Source organism: Onychostoma macrolepis, chromosome 01 (assembly GCF_012432095.1).
Source record: "Onychostoma macrolepis isolate SWU-2019 chromosome 01, ASM1243209v1, whole genome shotgun sequence".
Lineage (NCBI taxonomy): Eukaryota > Metazoa > Chordata > Actinopteri > Cypriniformes > Cyprinidae > Onychostoma > Onychostoma macrolepis.
Window position 1 is genome coordinate 33693841 of NC_081155.1, and position 18153 is coordinate 33711993.

The 18153-nt window shown below is 35.2% G+C and overlaps 1 protein-coding gene across 4 annotated transcripts; it reads right to left on the minus strand.

The window, feature by feature from the left end:
* Positions 1-102: 102 nt before the first annotated feature.
* Positions 103-13850, minus strand: si:dkey-192k22.2 (uncharacterized). 4 transcript variants are annotated; one of them, XM_058785544.1, is made up of 15 exons: positions 12895-13198; positions 12048-12088; positions 11842-11952; positions 11543-11629; positions 5881-6081; positions 5376-5783; positions 4091-4195; positions 3699-3779; positions 3554-3601; positions 3142-3189; positions 2939-2977; positions 1960-1986; positions 1603-1677; positions 1040-1099; positions 103-928 (listed from the first exon to the last, which is right to left on the minus strand). In XM_058785544.1, the coding sequence occupies exons 5-15, from the start codon at positions 5978-5980 to the stop codon at positions 867-869; spliced, it is 1053 nt and encodes a 350-aa protein (XP_058641527.1). In that variant the 5' UTR covers positions 5981-6081; positions 11543-11629; positions 11842-11952; positions 12048-12088; positions 12895-13198; the 3' UTR covers positions 103-866. The 4 variants fall into 4 exon arrangements, with proteins under 4 accessions (XP_058641527.1, XP_058641536.1, XP_058641544.1 ...); XM_058785553.1 differs by lacking the exons at positions 11543-11629; positions 11842-11952; positions 12048-12088; positions 12895-13198 and adding exons at positions 13342-13495; positions 13737-13850; XM_058785561.1 differs by lacking the exons at positions 11543-11629; positions 11842-11952; positions 12048-12088; positions 12895-13198 and adding an exon at positions 8289-8609 and having other exon boundaries at positions 5376-5489; positions 5724-5783.
* Between the last annotated feature and the right edge of the window lie 4303 nt (positions 13851-18153).

The window sequence follows — 18153 nt, forward strand, 5'->3', positions numbered from 1 at the left end:
TTCTCACTGTTCTCAGTACCAGTTACAAATCTCTGTACATTTTAAGATGAAGGGAAGATAAAAAGTGCATTATGGAAACATGAGTATTACTTTAATAGCCACAGGAGCTTAAGACCGGTGTTATATAATTAAGAAATCACATTAGTGTTGCCATGCTGCTTGCTAAATGGATGTTGGAGAACCATGCACTATGGTTTGTTTTCAGCCCAGTCATAGGAATGGTCCCTCTCATTTTTTTTTTTTTTTTCATCATTGGGCAAACAGATTTTCTTGAGACTGTGTGTGACATAACACCATATTGTGATGCATATTCCTGTAGTTAAGATCTGTGGAAGAAACCTACAAAAACAGCTTTTAAATACACACACAAACACGTAATCCAACAACAACTTTTAGAAATGATTACAGTTGAGGCGCTCTTAGTCTCTGCCTGTCAATAATGTTGGGCAGTGTATATATGGAAATCTGGAAGATGAGTGCACAAAAGATGAACTTATATAAGTTTGGTGTGTGCAAAATGTTTAAACATCAGGGATATTAATCTTTCCAGTTAGGAAGCATAAGTGATTATGAATCAGTTTTACATGCTTTGGTGCAAATGAAAGTGACAACAGGTGCACTGCAAGATGACCCCCATAAAGGGAATGGTTTTGCAGGTGGTGGCCACTGACAACTGTTCTCTCCTTATAATTCCTGACTGATCCATTGCTTGGTCACTATGGTTGTGTCCAAGCGATAGGGTTGTAGAACAGGATACTTGTTTAATTCAGTATCAGTTCTAGAACTCCTTACACTTACGTCATGTTGTAAATAATAAATACATTTTCTGTTTAATAAAGTGACTCTGCTCTCTTAGATTTAAAGGGTTAAAGCTCCCCATCTTCTTCATAACCAGAACATGAAAAGTTGCTTCGATGATGCAGGTAAGCTAGACATGGAAAAAAGGAAATGGAGAAGGGTGTAAAGTGACAAACACTTCAAATGAAGGCTTGTGAACTGCTTAGCTCATTAACGAGAGACTGGAAACATGGTCACTTACTTGGTGGTTCACAGTGGCCCTGTGCTGCCAGATGTTGGAGCTGATGTGTTTTTTTTAACTCTGCAAAAAGAACAATATTTATTAAAAATGTATCTTGTAGAATTCTATAACCATGGCAACATCAGACTGCCAGAAGGCCATCTGTAGAGTAATTTATTCTGCCCGGAGCAACATACTGGCATCAAAGATCTAGCGATCATCATCAGTGTGACTGGATGAGACATTATGCAAGATTCAAAGACTGTTTCAGGCTATACTGGAAAGAACTAGTAGTGACATCAAAATACTAAGAGTATACCATCATCAAACATCAGACAGTGTTACATCAGCTTATGAATGAGGAAATGAGAGAGGACATCTTTTTGAAGTATTCATTTGCTTTGTAAAGTCTCCACTTACATTGAATTTATAGCATACAAATGTTCTAAACACATGGAATGCTTGGGGTTTTTGACTTTTGGAGCATTTTTTTTTAATCCAAAATAATAAATTATTTCTATTATAAAGAGGAAAACCATAATGATATTTATTTATAATTTTCATTTTTATGTAGATATATTTACCTTCCTTTGTTACCGAGGCATTACATTGCTCATCTTCCTCATCTTCATTTTGCTTTAATTCATCTAGTGAGGTCTCTGGAAACAAGTCATACCATTTTACTCAAAATATTTCAAGTCATATAATGTAATCGGACAGAAAGATGCAGGTGGCACATCACACAATCCATTTCTTTCTCTACTTTAAAGTTAACCTGTATGTAAGATCATTTACAGCAAAATGAGAAGTGTGAAATTTGATTATATTTAGTCATTTGTGTCTATAAGAATGTTTATTCAATGCTAGTCATTTTAAATTAGGCCCTATTGTGTTTGTATTTTGATTTATTGAAAGAATATGTAAATGTGTTCCATTCATACCTGTCATCTCATAGATTGGTGACAAACCTAAAACATCAGAGACAATTATAAAAAAATAAATTACACACACATACCATGAATATATAAGGGAGTATACAAATATACCGTATAGGAAACCAGATACAATCTCATCCAGTATGTACTGGATGCAACTATCTACACACACATACTCTTTTTGATAGTATGTGATAGTGTGTGTGTGTGTAATAGTTGAACTAAAAGTGAAAAATTCTTCCAGGGAACAGAAAATAAAAATTCATTGCAGAATGTCTGCTATTCCATTTAATATTAGTGAATGGTGACCACAGCCCATAAAATGGCACACAAAGCTATCATATGGCTCCAGAAGAGTCACATATGTGCTTTTATGTCTCTTTTGAAGCTTGCATGCCATTCTCTGAACCCCATCCACTTTCATTATATGGAAATTAAGTAGCATGAACATTCGCAAAAAAACTTCTTTATTTATATCCTACAGAAGAAAGTAAGTCAAACTGGTTGGAACAGCATGAGGTGAGTAAATGATGACAGAATTTTCATCATGAGTGTCATCATTAAATTGCTCCAAGGCCTAATCTGTTTGCCTGGCGCCCAAAGTAGTTTTAGTTTGAGTTGCTTTTCAGAAGTCTGCCACTGTTACAGACACTTCACCTTTAATTATTGTACTCTGTCACTGTCAGTCATGGCTTGAGTGGTTCCCCCTCTATGCCCTTATTTGGTCCTTCCTGTTCCTGTCCTAATTTAGTTTGATTGTTTAGATTCTGTTCAGCTGTGTGTGTTAATTATCTTGTGTATATTAGTTCCTGTCTGTTCAATTAGTTTTCGTCTGGTCTACTCGTTATTCCCGGTGTTCCTGTGTGTCTGCCCTGCCTTGTCTGGATTAAAGACTGTTTAATTTGAGTTTCCTCCTCGTCTTGTGTTCCTCCCCTCTGTGTGCACAGTGACAGTCACACTGTATAAAAAATATCCAATAACTTACTTCTCTTGTATGTGAGGTCAGCTACCTTCAGAAGGTTTTCTGGGAAAGAGTAGATTGAGAGTTAGTGGTCTGGAGAGTTTCTATTCGAGTAAGGAAACTCAGTGCTAGTTAAATATGTAAGGGTTCTTTACAGCATTGTGATAAAGCACAGATCTCTTCTAGGTAAAAAGAGTGCAGTATGATAGAACAGGTTGTTTGTTTACCTTCTGTTCTGTTCCCCATAGAAGATTTCTCAGAGAATACGTCACCATCTGTAGAGATGAAGGAGACTGAAATCTATCAACCTTTAATAACTATATAACAATATAAAAATGTTACCCACCAACCTTTGTTATTAGAATTCTCTACATGTATAGTGCCTTGTAAAAATATTATCCAGTTCCCTTTATACAGTTCTATTTTTGAACTTGGTATTACCATGGTTTTTGTGGTCATGCTGAATGGTAATACTATGGTATATCATGGCTGCTTTGAAATATCCTGCTTTGAAGATCCTCGGAGGACCATGTAAATATCATATTTATATTATTATGATTGTGGCAATCACTCAGTGCCTGACATGGTATTTTTTGACACAAATGATGAATGATTGCTTTAACAAGGACACTTGCTTACCACTTATGCTGCACATTGCTATGGACACATCAGGGACAGCACTCATTACTGAAAGTAAAAATGAGAGAATCGATTAGCGCAATTATAGAAAAACTTTGCAGTATAAATAAATAAACGTAATAATAAACTTGTCAGTGTCACTCACAATTTTCTTTTTCTTTACTGCGCTCTTTGAGCTGATGTCCACAGACTGAAACTGGCACAGATGCAACCAAACGGGACTTTCCTAAAGTGAGAAGACCAAAATGAGATCAACACCGCATTCTCAATTATATTGTAATTGCACTGTAAAAAGTGATAAGTTGACTTAACTTAAAATGATTAAGTAACTAATAATTAAAAAAAAAAAAAGTTAAGTGAACTTGACAGTTCACTTCACTTATTTTTTTTAATTATCATTTACTTAAAATTTTAAGGCAACGGGTTTCCTAAAATTTTTTAAGTTAAGTCAACTTATCACTTTTTACAGTGTATGGATTCCAAGTTGAAAATGTCTGTTGGGCCTGACTAGATTTGTTTTGTAGAAGTGATACTTGCGTTTTCTGCTCTTAAAGATCAGGTTGCCCACACTCAATAGGGTTACCACAATCACAGTCAGGACCAGAGCCAACCACACAGAAGTAATCATACACCACCGGCCATCTAACAACAAGAAAAGTGAAGTACAATAGCAACAAAAACTTAAAAAGAGAGTGCAGCGTAACACATGAATGAAACATGAAGAAACAATTCAGCATGTTTACAATACACTTAAACACCAGACACACCAAGTTTACACTATTCCCAAGTTCATTTTACACATACATTAACTCGAGTAACCTTGTCTGGAAGTATGCTGTCTGAAAGGATTTGTGGTTTTGGATAAGTCAAACACTGATGTTTTGCTATAATATATTTATCAAAAGTAAGGTTGAATTATGAGGTCCTGCTGTCTCCTTCCATGCCTGAATCAATAGACAGGATAAAAGACAGACTCGGCTCTCCTTCAGAAGGAATTTATGAGAGATGTGGAGAGACTTGGGTGAAAATGAATCACAGTGTAGAAGTATGTGTTGGAAAAAAATAATAATAATAAAAAAAATAATATATATATATATATATATATATATATATATACATATATATTTGATACATATTGAAAAATATGTTGTAATGGCTGAAATTAAAATATTTTCTAAATTATTTATTCAAATGTATTTTATTATTATTATTCACATTACACTTTATTTGTCCTTGAATCAGTTCTTATTATCAGTTCTTATTTGTGACCCTGGACCACAAAACCAGTCTTAAGTCGCTGGGGTATATTTGTAGCAATAGCCAACAATACATTGTATGGGTCAAAATTATCAATTTTTCTTTTATGCCAAAAATCATTAGGATATTAAGTAAAGATCATGTTCTATGAAGATATTTTGTAATATATATCAAAACATAATTTTTGACTTCATTTGGACAACTTTAAAGGCTATTTTCTCAATATTTTGATTTTTTTGCACCCTCAGATTCCAGATTTTCAAATAGTTGTATCTCGGCCAAATATCGTCCTATCCTATCAAACCATACATCAGCTTATTTATTCAGCTTTCAGATGATGTATAAATCTCAATTTCAGAAAATTTAAATGACTGGTTTTGTGGTCCAGGGTCACATTTGTGCTTCATACTGCAGGCAAGTCTTAGTGTTCAGATAATACTAGTAGTAATACATTTAGATCGACTGACAAGAGGAATATAATTGTATTTTAAATGATTAAAGTCAGCTTTTGTTTTGTGTGTAGCATGGCATTGTGGCAGATAACATTTTTCTGACAGTTTCTCACCTTTTCTTGTTTGGGTCACTGGTAATGCGGCAGATCTTGCTGTTTCATTGTTCTCCTGGTAGTAAAAGAGGAAACTGCTGCTGGTTGGTTGACACTTCAGCTCATCTGTAGAAGCTGTTGCTTGGAAAGACAGTGTAGTTGTTTTGAGCGAAAAGGCAGTTGGGTTCGCAGAAGTAGTTTTTTTTAAAATGGAGGTGTCTAGTGTTGGAGGGCTGGTGTTTTTTTCTGGCATGGATATGTTCAGATCTGGACATTTGCTGTTGTCTGGTGCGAGGTAGCAATAGAACAGTCTCTGGTCGTTTTGGGGTCCAGTGTATAGATCAGTGTTGTTGAGAAACGCAAACTCACTAATGTTCCATCCAGAGAGATTGCCTGCCTTCATTGTCAGCAGCACCATCACATGCTCTTCTATGAAATGTACAACATGCACACGGTTATTACTGTAGACAAATAAACACACAGCAGCAATATTCAAACATGAAATCATAATAAACAACTATCTCACCTGACTGTAAGGTATTGTTGTGGAGACGCTGCAGATCCATTTCAGTCTTACACAGATACCAGCCTTCAGAACTTGTGTGTTGACCGCTGGCATTTATCATTTCTGTCGCACATGGAGGGCCAGATGGAGCACACACCTGTGCATCATTCTTAGGTGTGCAAGGGTCAAACGGCTCACAGAGAAACTCAATTTGTGATATGTCTGAGAACCAAAAAAAAAAAAGAGATGCTCTTAAGATTTTAATAAGTTAAAACACGTTCAGTTTAAAATACAATACATTACTTTTTAAACCCATGTGGCCAACATTTAAACCTCATTTTGTGGACAAGTTTGTCAAATATTAATAAGCTACATATATTTTTTTTAAATAAATATTCATTTTTAATAAAAAAAAATCCCTCTATGGGATATCATCATTTATAAATGACGCTAAGAAAATTGCATTTAAAACACAATATTAATGTTCAACCAACAAAATTTTATTTTAGTGATGTCAAATGACATCTCCTTCAACCAGTAAAATTAAAATTTATTAGCCATGCACCTCACATTTTTGGTAACTAAGTAGCAAAGCAGACATTAGCATGTTAGGTCACATGCTCTCAAGGCTCCGTAGTGAGCTCATTTTAGACTAAAAAATACATATAAATTCAAATGATAAAAAATATAATTGTGCATCCAAATGTGTTTTCTAAAGTTTTTTTGTTGTTGTCATTTTTAATGCACTTTTAGGTTCATTTTTGTAAGATGGAGAGACAAATCTGTACTTATTTCAGAAAGTATTGATGATAGTAATATGAGTGCATCAGAAAATCAGGTTGTAGTAATAAAACAAGTTGTTGAGGGCCAAGGAGGATAGAAGCAGTGATGGTGAGGGCATATGTTGTTGTGGAAGTCAGACATTTGGGTACATTATTGTATGCCAGTTTGAAAGATGTGATCCATACAACAACCAGAGGTCAGGAAAGATGCCAGTGTCTATTGGCAATACTATACTGACAGTCAGCAACGCTCCAATGATGACTGCACAAGTCAACATCCACTTATGTGTGGGGTACACTGAAAAAGAAGAGTCTTGTTGACTTTCACTTGTGCTATGATAATTGATTTGAAATTCCAAGATGAAACACAATGATAAAGTTGTTTTACTGCTTTTGAAACTGAGAATTTGCTTCCGAATTTGTGTCAAGTTTTAGACATTTTCACACGCAAGTTCCAAATCAAATATAGCAGCACAAGAAAAAAATTGATTGTTCATAATGTTTTTTGAAACAGTAAGACCTTTTCAGATAGTGAAAAAGCGCTTGATTGTGTGTTAAGTTTCAAACAATATGCCAAAAATAATTTACCCTAATGGGACAACGTCAGTTATAAATGACGGATCTCTAAAAAAAAAAAAGGGTCAAAGGTCAGATGAAGAAAACAAATTTTGGAAAATTATTTTACTCCTAAATATATGTAAAATATAAAGTCAATTATTTTTTTAAGCTGTAAATTCACAATTATTATTATTAAACATTATTCATATAACTAGCTATACTTTCTTTTCAAGTAAGTTAATTCATTGAGGCTTTTTTTTTTCTTAATTATGATTTCAGGACAGTTGTATCACCCTGATATTTTCTTTTTTTCTAATTTTAATTCGAAAATTAAAAACACTTTTGTCATAGTAGAGGTGTATTCAAGTCATATGTATGAATTTTTACATATATTTTTATCATTTTTTAATGAGATCATTGACCTATCTATCATCTGACATCCTTTGTTTGCCTAGCAGTATTAAAAACAACACATCACTTATAAGCTCCACAAACACTAAAAGAACAGGTTTTTAAGTTTTGAAAATATTTTTTTGGAGTTGCCCTTCCTGTTTTGTCAAACACCAGAGTGCTTTTCTGTTGATGTTGGTAAATTAGAGTGACATTTCCTGTCTGAAAGTTACAACACAACACACCAACTTAACATAGCTTGTATATAAAAAGTACAAAGTGAGGATGATCTAAATAGTCTAAAACACTGAACACAAGTATGTACTGGTATAGGCTATGTGCATATTTGTGCACAGAATCCAAAGACACACACACACACACACACACACACTTAGTGTTTTTTAACCTCTTACTGTATACCATGTCCAGACCACATTGATGTAGTCACTGGAGTGAATGCCAACTGTTTTATCCCAATTTAAACTTCGACATACAAAAGGTAACACTGCACATACCTCATTGTGTATCTCTATAAAAGACATGGACAACACTGATGTTTCATACTGTCAATCATACAAACATTTAACACACTTTGCTCTGAAATGCACGTGCTCTCACAAACCCACACCGCTGCCACATTTCCCTCAATCATGCTTGCCCGAAGACCCCAAGCCATCTTACTCCACTCCTTTTACTTACTTGGAAAAAACTCTGGTAGACACAAGATGAAGGTGAGAAAGAAGAGGATGCTGAGTTTGACGGCACCCGATCTCGTCATGGTAAAAGACAGAGTGACAGAAGATCCTCTGTAAGGTCCCCTAACCTCTGAACTTGCTGACCACACATTGCAAGTCTCACACAATCTCACACCTCACCTTCGGATTTTCCAATTCCACTTTTAATTTAAATAAATTTGATTACAATAGGATTAAAATAATCCTACGTATTTAACATACAGACTTTTTTAGCGTTTCTCCTTCATGACTAACACGACTAAGCCTCGAATGCATAGATGAAATGCTTTACCACTTCCTGACTGTCTTCCTGTTTTGTGTAATTTTGAAAACAGAAAGAGCAAAGAAAGACATTTCAGTTTGTTAATGTGTTTGCTTGTCTCATAGGATTCAAATAATTTTAGACATTATTTACTATGGTTATTTTAGTAGTATTATAAGAATTATAAGTATTAAATAGAAATATTATATTAGTGTTTCCCAATTTGTTTTGTCAACAGATCCACAAATACTTGGTGCTGAATTACTGCATTATTGACATCATATGTGATCAAAGAGTTTAAAAAAAGGACTGATGTTATGCACAGCAATTTTATTAATTTAAGTGTCCATAATTAAAATGATTCACTTATAAAGTAAAGTCAATACAACGAGTAAAAATCAGACTCAGCAAGCAGATTCCATGCCGATATACAGCTTCACTCTAAAAAACAGTGGGTTACACTAACCCAAGGGCTGGGTAAATATAGGACAGAACCCATATGGGTTTAATTTTACCCAGCAAATTGGGTTGTTATTTAACCCATCATAATTGGGTTGACTTAACCCAGCTCATGTGTTGAGTCATTTTTATTTTAATACTAGCTTATTTTTTACATTATACATGAAATAATGTTTACAGATTAATTTAAATCCTCCAAACATTTGTAAAATACTCCACAAGCACTGGTAACTTCCTTTATTTCTCATTTACAGCATTGTTTATACCCAGATAGCAAAATTTGTCTGGCCCATCTCTGGGCCACAACCTTGCTTAGCTTCTGGCCCAGTTCTGGCTGGATCCCCGGCCCGAAACTGGCACACACACTGAAAACCGACTCAAACAATTTCCTCTGGCCCAGATGCGGCCCACACCCTGTAAAATGACTCTTATTTATTGACGTGGCCCAAATCTGGCCCACATACTGTAGAGTGACTTCTATTATTTTATGTGGCCCAGGTCTGGCCCAGACACTTTAAGCCAGATCTGGCTGAGACTCGGCTTGGTCCCCGGGCCGAATGTGGCCCAGAAACTGCTAAATGTAATTCAGCAGTGAAACACAAATACAACCATTTAAAAACATTAAAAAGGCTTTAATTATAAAATTACCAAATACTTTAATATAAATATATATGAACAAATTCACTACAGTATAAACATTCACACTTTTTAAACCACAAAGTAACAACTAAATTATATTTACTGTATATTTTATATATGAAGAGTTCATTTGCAGAAACAGATAACTTCGTTTTTAAGAATTTTTTAAAAATCATGTTTTTTCATTGTGCATTCCAATTAATCTCAATCAAACTGCATTCAGGTTATTTTGATTAGGCAAAGAATAACTAATAAATACTAGCTAACTAACACAAAACAAAAACACGATAACAAAAAACATGATTTTTAAAAATATTTAAAAACTGAGTTATCCGTTTTTGCAAATAAACTCTTCATATATAAAACATTATGTGTCATAATTCAGTTCAGTTCTTATCAAATGGTGTCAGTGCAGTCAAGTCAGTAATATTGCTGAATATTAGGAGTCTTCAACCAAGCAAGACAAAAGGCAACAGTGACAAGGAACCCAAACAAGACCGGGCTCAGTCAGGAAACAGTCTCGTCTGGCCAAACGAGTGAATGTGGTTTGATTATTCCAGGCTGCATCACAAGTCAGATTGTGGATTGATATCATTCAGAATATTTCATCCAACTTCTTCTGCTTGAAGAAACATCACGCCAGCAGGTGAAGCTGGTAGAAAGGGTCTGCGCAGAGGGCTTGTCTGGTTCTCGTAGTCTTTGCTGAGGATCTGTGCTGGGGTCATCAGTGAGGTCTTCACAGGGATCTGTCATCCAGCTGACATGGTCTCCGCTGACAGTCAGGGATGTGTTGTGGTCGCTCCTGGTGCAGGCAGGCCCGTAGCCAGCTATGAGGTCACCGAGGTCCGAACCTCGGTAAATTTTTCATGTTCAAAAATAAAATTTGTTCTCTGAATGACCAATTTGCTATTAAACTCCTCATATGTCTGTATGTATAATTCAGTTTAGACAGTTTGCAAGAATGTTTAGCGTCCGTGGTATGAAAATGATCGCTGCGGGACGCTGGCGGAGTGAACGAGGCTTGAGAGAGTTGAGAGTGAGGACGCGAGCGCAGTCTCCGTGTTGCCAAATCCAGCTAATATGCACGTTTTTGACTTGTCTTTCCCACTTAATTTGACACTTTAGAAAGTTAATAATGTAGGACCTTGCGGTTTAGGGTCAGCGATATCTTTATCTTATCTTATTTGCAAAAGATTTGTAATATATTCAGTTTATTTTTATTTACTGATGGGCTTTTGCTCATCTTAATAGCAATATCTGGCAACACTGCATCGCCGTAATCACCAGTAACCAAAAAAAGCCCATTTCTGACATTCGATAAGGGAAACGCAAAAAAAAAAAAATTCATATTATCTGTCAGAAACGTTATCAACGCTGTCAAAAACAGTAGCACTTAACACTAGTGCAGAGATCTTTAGAAAAAGTAGGTTACAGAATAAAATGAAATATGCAAACACTATGAAGAAGTATATGCCAAGTCATTCATAGTAGTTACATTTTCACAAATCATGCTATAAACATTTATAAGAGCACTAGACAAAGTTATCAGCTACACCGCAATGGTTATAAATAAAAACTATAACAGTATTGTTGCATGTATAATAAACAACTGATAAAATTATCCACCCCATAACTATAGAAATGTATTAACAAATTTTGATGCAATAAATAGGGTATGATTTAAAAATTAAAATCCCTCCAAAACAGAGAAAACTTCTTTCTTTCACAAAAATTTCTGTCTATTTTAAAGTGTTAATAGTGTATAATGAGTTGTATATATAGGGGTTATTATAGCACAATTCTATAATAAGAGGTTATTATAGCATCCAATCTCCCCCCAACCATCCCCCCATCCGGACCTCACTAATTTTCAAAGCCTGGCTACGGCCATGGGTGCAGGTCCACCGTCTGGTCTGGATACGGCTGGATCAGCTGATTACTGTAACCTAGGGATAAGGGTGAGACAGTATATAAGCAACTAATATAAGCAATGATGTCATTCTTCTTACAAATTAACAAGTACATTAGATATTATAGGAAGTGTTGCTGCTTACCCTAATTGGTGCAGCATAAAGATCCTTTAAGAGATTTGAATTATACAAATGTGATAGTGTGTCATGTGTATGGATGGCTAAAGAGATGGGTCTTTTAAACTCACAGTGTGTCTGCCTCCTGAAGTCCTCCCTTCTGATCTGCTGGAGCCACCTCTTCAGTCCCCTTGACCTCCATTTCAGCAGCATTAGCTTGAAAGTTTTTTCCAAATTGCAGCCTTGAAATATGTATAAATATATATTGTAAGGTAATTATTTAATCTTAAGCATTACAGTTTTTTACAATCATTAGAACCAGACCCAGAATTCGCACCTTATAAGTTTGATGAATGTTCATGCAGCAGCTCAGAATTTCTGTAAAAAAAAAAAAAAAAAGTCAGATTACATAAAAGTTTAATCTGAACACTATATATAAATTAGTTTGCTCATAATAATCCCAACCACAGTAAAATAAGTACTGCATAAATCACACGGCATATCTATGCCTCAAAAGTTTTCATTCACTCTAAAAACTGAACCTCAAGTGCAGCAGACAGATTATCTCCGTTCAAGAACAAAAGATGATGCACTTACATTTTACGGCTCTCTTGCGTATCTATAGTGTTTCTCTCTCTCAGAGCTTCCCACACGGCAGTGTTACCACAAAATAATTATTATTATTAAATTCAGATTGCACATATTGAATTGTCTTAGCAGGTGTAATGCTACAACAGCGTGCTCAGTTTGATTCACAAACAAATGACTAATTTGAATGGTTAAGTGAATCAAATCAGAGAGTCACTCGTATAGATGTTTATGGCGCCACCAGCGCAGTCCGACTCCTTTGATTCAATAGCAGTCACTCGTTGAAAAAGACGAATCGAATGAATTCTAGCAAACAAAATAGAATTTAACTCATTAAAATGTAATTACCTAACATTATCGTGCACTGGATACAGCTCATCGGTTTTTCATATTAAAAAATTATATATTGTTTTCCTAAAGAGACCGCCTGACAGTTAGGCCTAACGTTACTCATCAACACTCAATATATCCGGACCGAACGGTTTTTCTGACGCTATTATCATCGCAAACCTAACAGAAACCATCTAAAACCTATACTCTTTGTGGCATTTAAACATCAAACAACATTAGATTGATCATTAAATAACTTAATTTACCTTTTTGCAGCTGAAGTATTCCTCTTGAGAACTGTGCCCGCCGAAATCTCCTCAGGATTAACCGCCAAATCTCTCTCTCAGGCGGCTTTCATTCCAGCAGCGGCCGCCGGAGACAAAACCAACTCGGGCCGATGGTAGATACACACAACTACACCGAGTGCGGACCTGCCGCACGTACAACAGCTTTCAGCCGAGATCGGCCCAGAGAGAAAAAGCCATCTGTCAGCCAGAAGTGTTTTGTAGAGTCGGCGCGGCTCTGGCCCATTATATTCTCACCGACGTCGTGACTGAACCGACAGTGCCGCATTTCAGCCAGAATCGGCCGAGTGTGCTTGCTATCTGGGTATCGTTTAAAAAAAATTTTTTTTACGAAGGCTATATTGCCCATTTAAACTCGTTTAGCAAACATTATAAGTAAAAATTGAGCATTAAACACAAGTAATTCACTTGTAGTCGACCACTCTCTGTAATTCTCTTTCCACCGTAAAGGCGCTGGTTCTCGTCCCCGAGCTGGAGTCGTGTTTGATGGGGAACTGCTCACAGCTAAGACCGCCGACCTGCGTTTCCCTCATAGACGAAATATACTGCGACTGCCACCAACCTGCCCACAAACAAACAGTAAACAGCTCTGAGGACATATTTTAACATCCAAAGTATTTGTATTCTGTATCTTTATGAATAAAATCGTTTATTTTATGCAAAGCGTCAGGCTTTTCCATCAAGCGAAAAGACCGCGACACTCTAAAGGTGATTCACACCACGCGCCTGTTTGTTGCTCTGCATAGATTGAACGATATACATCACAGTAACGATTTTATATATAAAATAAAATGTAAACAAACCTGTATTTACTGAAGAAATGCGTTAATACGATGGCGCTTAAAACTGCTCTCTCCTGAAGACGACGCAAAATCCCCGCGATAAATAACCCAACCGCTGGGTTACGTCTGACCCAGGATCTGAGTAAAACAAAAACAACCCAAACACTGGGTTGTTACATTTGACCCAGGAGCTGCAAAACAACCCAAACACTGGGTTGTTACATTTAACCGTAACATAAAAACTACCCAACACTTTAAAAATAACCCCAAAAAAATGCTCAACTCAGCATTTGGGTTAAAAAAAAAATAACCCAGGATTTTTTAGAGTGTATATTGCACTGCTAGCAGTGTGCTTTTGCATTTATTCAACAGTTCAAATACATAAGAAACAACAAGGAGTGTCTTTAAAAGCCCTCTTTTATGCGAACTACTTCCTTCCGCCACGGATTCAAATCTAAAGTTGACCGTTAAACAGCTGAGCCCAAGCCACTGTTAATAATGCCAAAATGTCACTTTAGAACTAGTAATAAAGGAACGTTGAGTCGCTTCATCGAACGCTTATTGTATTACTGTATTAAAAGCTCACTGTATTATGTAGAGTATTATGAGAGAGAGATGGACTAGTGAGTGTCATTAGCTGCATCTGATACAGCATTCATTTTTCAGCTCATATTCACAATAAAACTTTAGATTGAATGTGTGTTGAGGGAAACGATATCTTCGTCGTTTTATCCTTTTATCTGTAAGGGTGATTTTCTATGACAACGCTGCTCAGTGCATTTGTTGAATGTGTCTTACAAAGTGTTGTTGAAAGTAGAAACACCTGATGGTCTAGAGCTCAAATCTCAGAAAACGTCAAAGCAAATTTTCAAATAGACATTGTCTTTATTAACAAACCACATATTTGAAGTCTAAACAAGTACATTCTTGCCTAGAAAGCTCTTAAAGGGGTGGTTGACTTTTTTGTAGGCTTGATTGTGTTTATGGGGTGCAGTGGGTCATTCTACAGAAACGTCCACTTTTCTGTCCCTAGACTTTAAAGAAATATTACAATTGAAATACACATTAGGGTTACATTTTTTATATATTTTAAAATGAAACAATATGTTATTTGAACAATTACACCTTCCTGAGCCATCAATGTGGCATTATTTTTTTTTTTTTTATTAATTATATAGAATTCCAAGTACCACAAAACTGTTCGTCCCCACAGCCATGCACAGCAGGAAAGTGCTTTATTTTGAGGTCAAAAACAGGATTTTCTACCATTTAAAATACAAAAGTCTATTCATAACTATCAAATATATGATATAAATGGCATAATAAAACAAAATGCCAAAAAAATATTATAAATAGTGGTCCCCTGGAGTTGTGTCACTGGTGTTACTGCTTAACAAAAGTCTTTGATTTTGGAATAAAAAATCACACTGATGACATCACTCGACTTCCTCCTTCCTATTTTCTAAACATCTATGAAAAAAGGCCCATGTTTAGTCCACTGTTTCTTTTCAGTTATGATAAATTTTCTCATTTATCTCATGATTTCATATGAAGCTTGTGTGGCTGGTGTGACCTATTTATTGTTAGGGAAATGAAAAAAAAAAAAAACTATAATACAAATGGATTAAACTACTTAATTTAGTGAGTATACCATGATTGACAATATGTGGCTTGATACCTTGCAGCAGACATTTTGTAAAATGCATTTTTCATGAAAATTGTCACTGGTATTACTGTCACTGGTGTTACCTTCCTTATGGATAATACCAGTGACGATCATATATCAGGTCTAATGTATGTCACTGGTGTTATTGTGCTGTGTTACTGTACTGTTTTTGTCTGTCACATTAAATAAATAAAACATAATCTCCTTATTTCTTGCATTTTTATTATTTTTCTGTAACTCTGACTACATGTGCTGAAATTTTTTTTTTTTGAAATAATATTTCATAAAAACTTTTAATATTGCTAAAGTAGGTAACACCAGTGACAAAAAATGATACATGTGGTCTTGAAATAATTGCACAAAAAAGCTAAAAAAAAATAAAAAAAATAATAAGCTGTCATTTATATGTATTCATAAAGTCAAAAGGTAATCTAATAATGTGGTCTAAGTTTAAATGTAAGACATTTTGCCATACACCGCTCTGTCCCTTCTCATCTAATCACACTGATCATTTCCTGCTTTTATGAAGCCCCTCCCTCAGAAATACACGATGGACTCTGACTGTTTAGCTGGCCTAGTGTGTTGTGATTGGCTAAACCGCCGAGAGGCATCCAGCGAGACACCCCTCGCTGCAGATTGTAGCGCGGTGACGTCAGGTACCTACGTCAGGTATGTGTTTACCGCGCATGCGCAAAGTGACGTATGGTATGTCTATGACACGCTGGGGCATTGCGTGTGTAATTTGCATTACGTGGTGACGGTAGGTGTTTTCGCGTCGTGCGTGACGTAACACGTCATAAAAACGCATGCGCATACTTAACAGAATACTCTACTAAAATGTAAAAGTATTAAGAATGCCAAGGTGGAAAAAAAATAAAACAATAAAATTTAATACAGCACATATACATGATTTTAACCATGTCTCATGTCAGGTAAAATGATACGGAATTACAGAGTTTATTCTGTAATATCTGTGTAGTATATTTATTAACATTCTGTTGCACTTTACTTCACTGTGTATATTGTAATATTACCCTTTAACGGCACCTTATATATTTCTTATTAGGCTAGTCAAGATTACAAAAGATAATTTCAGTCGTCAGCTCTAGTGGCGCAGATGGTAAAACGCGTGGTTTTGACATTTTGACGCGATCGATCCAGGTTCGAATCCGCCTTTTAGCAAAGTTTTTTCTCCCTTTTCAAATTTCAAATCACATCAAAAAAGCATTTATTTTCAATAAAAATTAAGGAAATAATCAAAAAGTTGTGAGGGAGGGCTTTATTGTCCCAATAAGGTGATATCCATTTAATAATTTGAATTAAAATTATAATTTACACTCAATAAGTTATTATTGCATACTGTTTTATATTGTAGTACAATACTGAGGTGCAGATAATTACCACTGTTTGCAATAAGTAGTTTAAATAGCAGAAAATCCTGCTATCACTTAGTGCAAATAGCTGCTGCCTTTCTTATTTTAATCTGTCCTCTGTCATGGTTCTTGTTTATTTATTTATTTAGTATAATTTTGGACATTTTTCTTTTGCTTTGGCAATTCTGCATGTGAAATATTTAAGCCAATAAAGTAGTTTTAAATTCAATTGACTACATACAGTATATTTTCAGTGTCTGCATCCTATTTTATGCATGGTGCCTCCAAAAAAACAAACTGATAACAGTGATCTTTTTTTTAAATTATTATTTCAAAGAACAAAACAGAAAATATAATTGTATATACAAATATAGATTAAGACCATAGACTAAAAACATGACACATGAGAAAGAAAAAAAAAATTGCATCTACTCATTCTGAAATTCACCTCCATCACAATCAACAATCAACCGAGCAGTAGCCCTCAAATTCTTTGAATGAATAAAACCCATGCAGGACTCCTCCTGCCATTCTCGACATACCTAGGTGTGCAGTTTTAAATACAGTATCTCACTGCACCGTAGGCACTGGGTCTGTGAATACGGCACCCGGCACTCCTGTCTGTATTGTGCAGAAAATGCACTCCAGTTCACGACACCTAATTTACATAAAAGAACAAACAATATTAAATCATTTTGAGGAAAGGCAAAAGAGCCATACAAGGAAAATATTTTAAATGTATTTTTAAATATTATAGGATGGTGTTAGAAAAGAGTGTTGTTTGCTTTGTCTGTAAAGTACCTAAGAGATTTAATTTATAATCATCATTAACCAACTAAATTAAAAAAGTTTGTCAAGTCAAAATTTAGGTTGGCTTGGCTTGAGAAAGCATAGCCTGGAACAATTTGAAAGTTTTACAGTTGAGGGCAATACAGTCTATCAGGAAAAAACAAACAAAACAAAAACAGATAGTTGAGATGAGACAGACAGAAAGATGAGAAGAGAGACAGACACTCAAATACTTTTTACAGTATTCGCTACATGTTAAGGAGTTAAAGAACTATCTGTCTTGCCATATGAAGTGGGCCTCTTCTCTGAATTTCGTCTCACTGATAATGTCCCTAAAAAGTCATATGAACATGAAGGTAAATTTAAGAGGTAACACTTTACAATAAGATGTCATTTGTTAACACTAGTTAATGTATTAATTAACATGAACTAACAATGAATAATACATTTGTTACAGTATCTATTAATTTTTGATAATGTTAATGAAAAAGATGACAAATATGAGAAACATACATACACACACACACACACACACACACATATATATATATATATATATATATATATATATATACAGTATATGTATGTATGCATGTATGTATGTATGTAT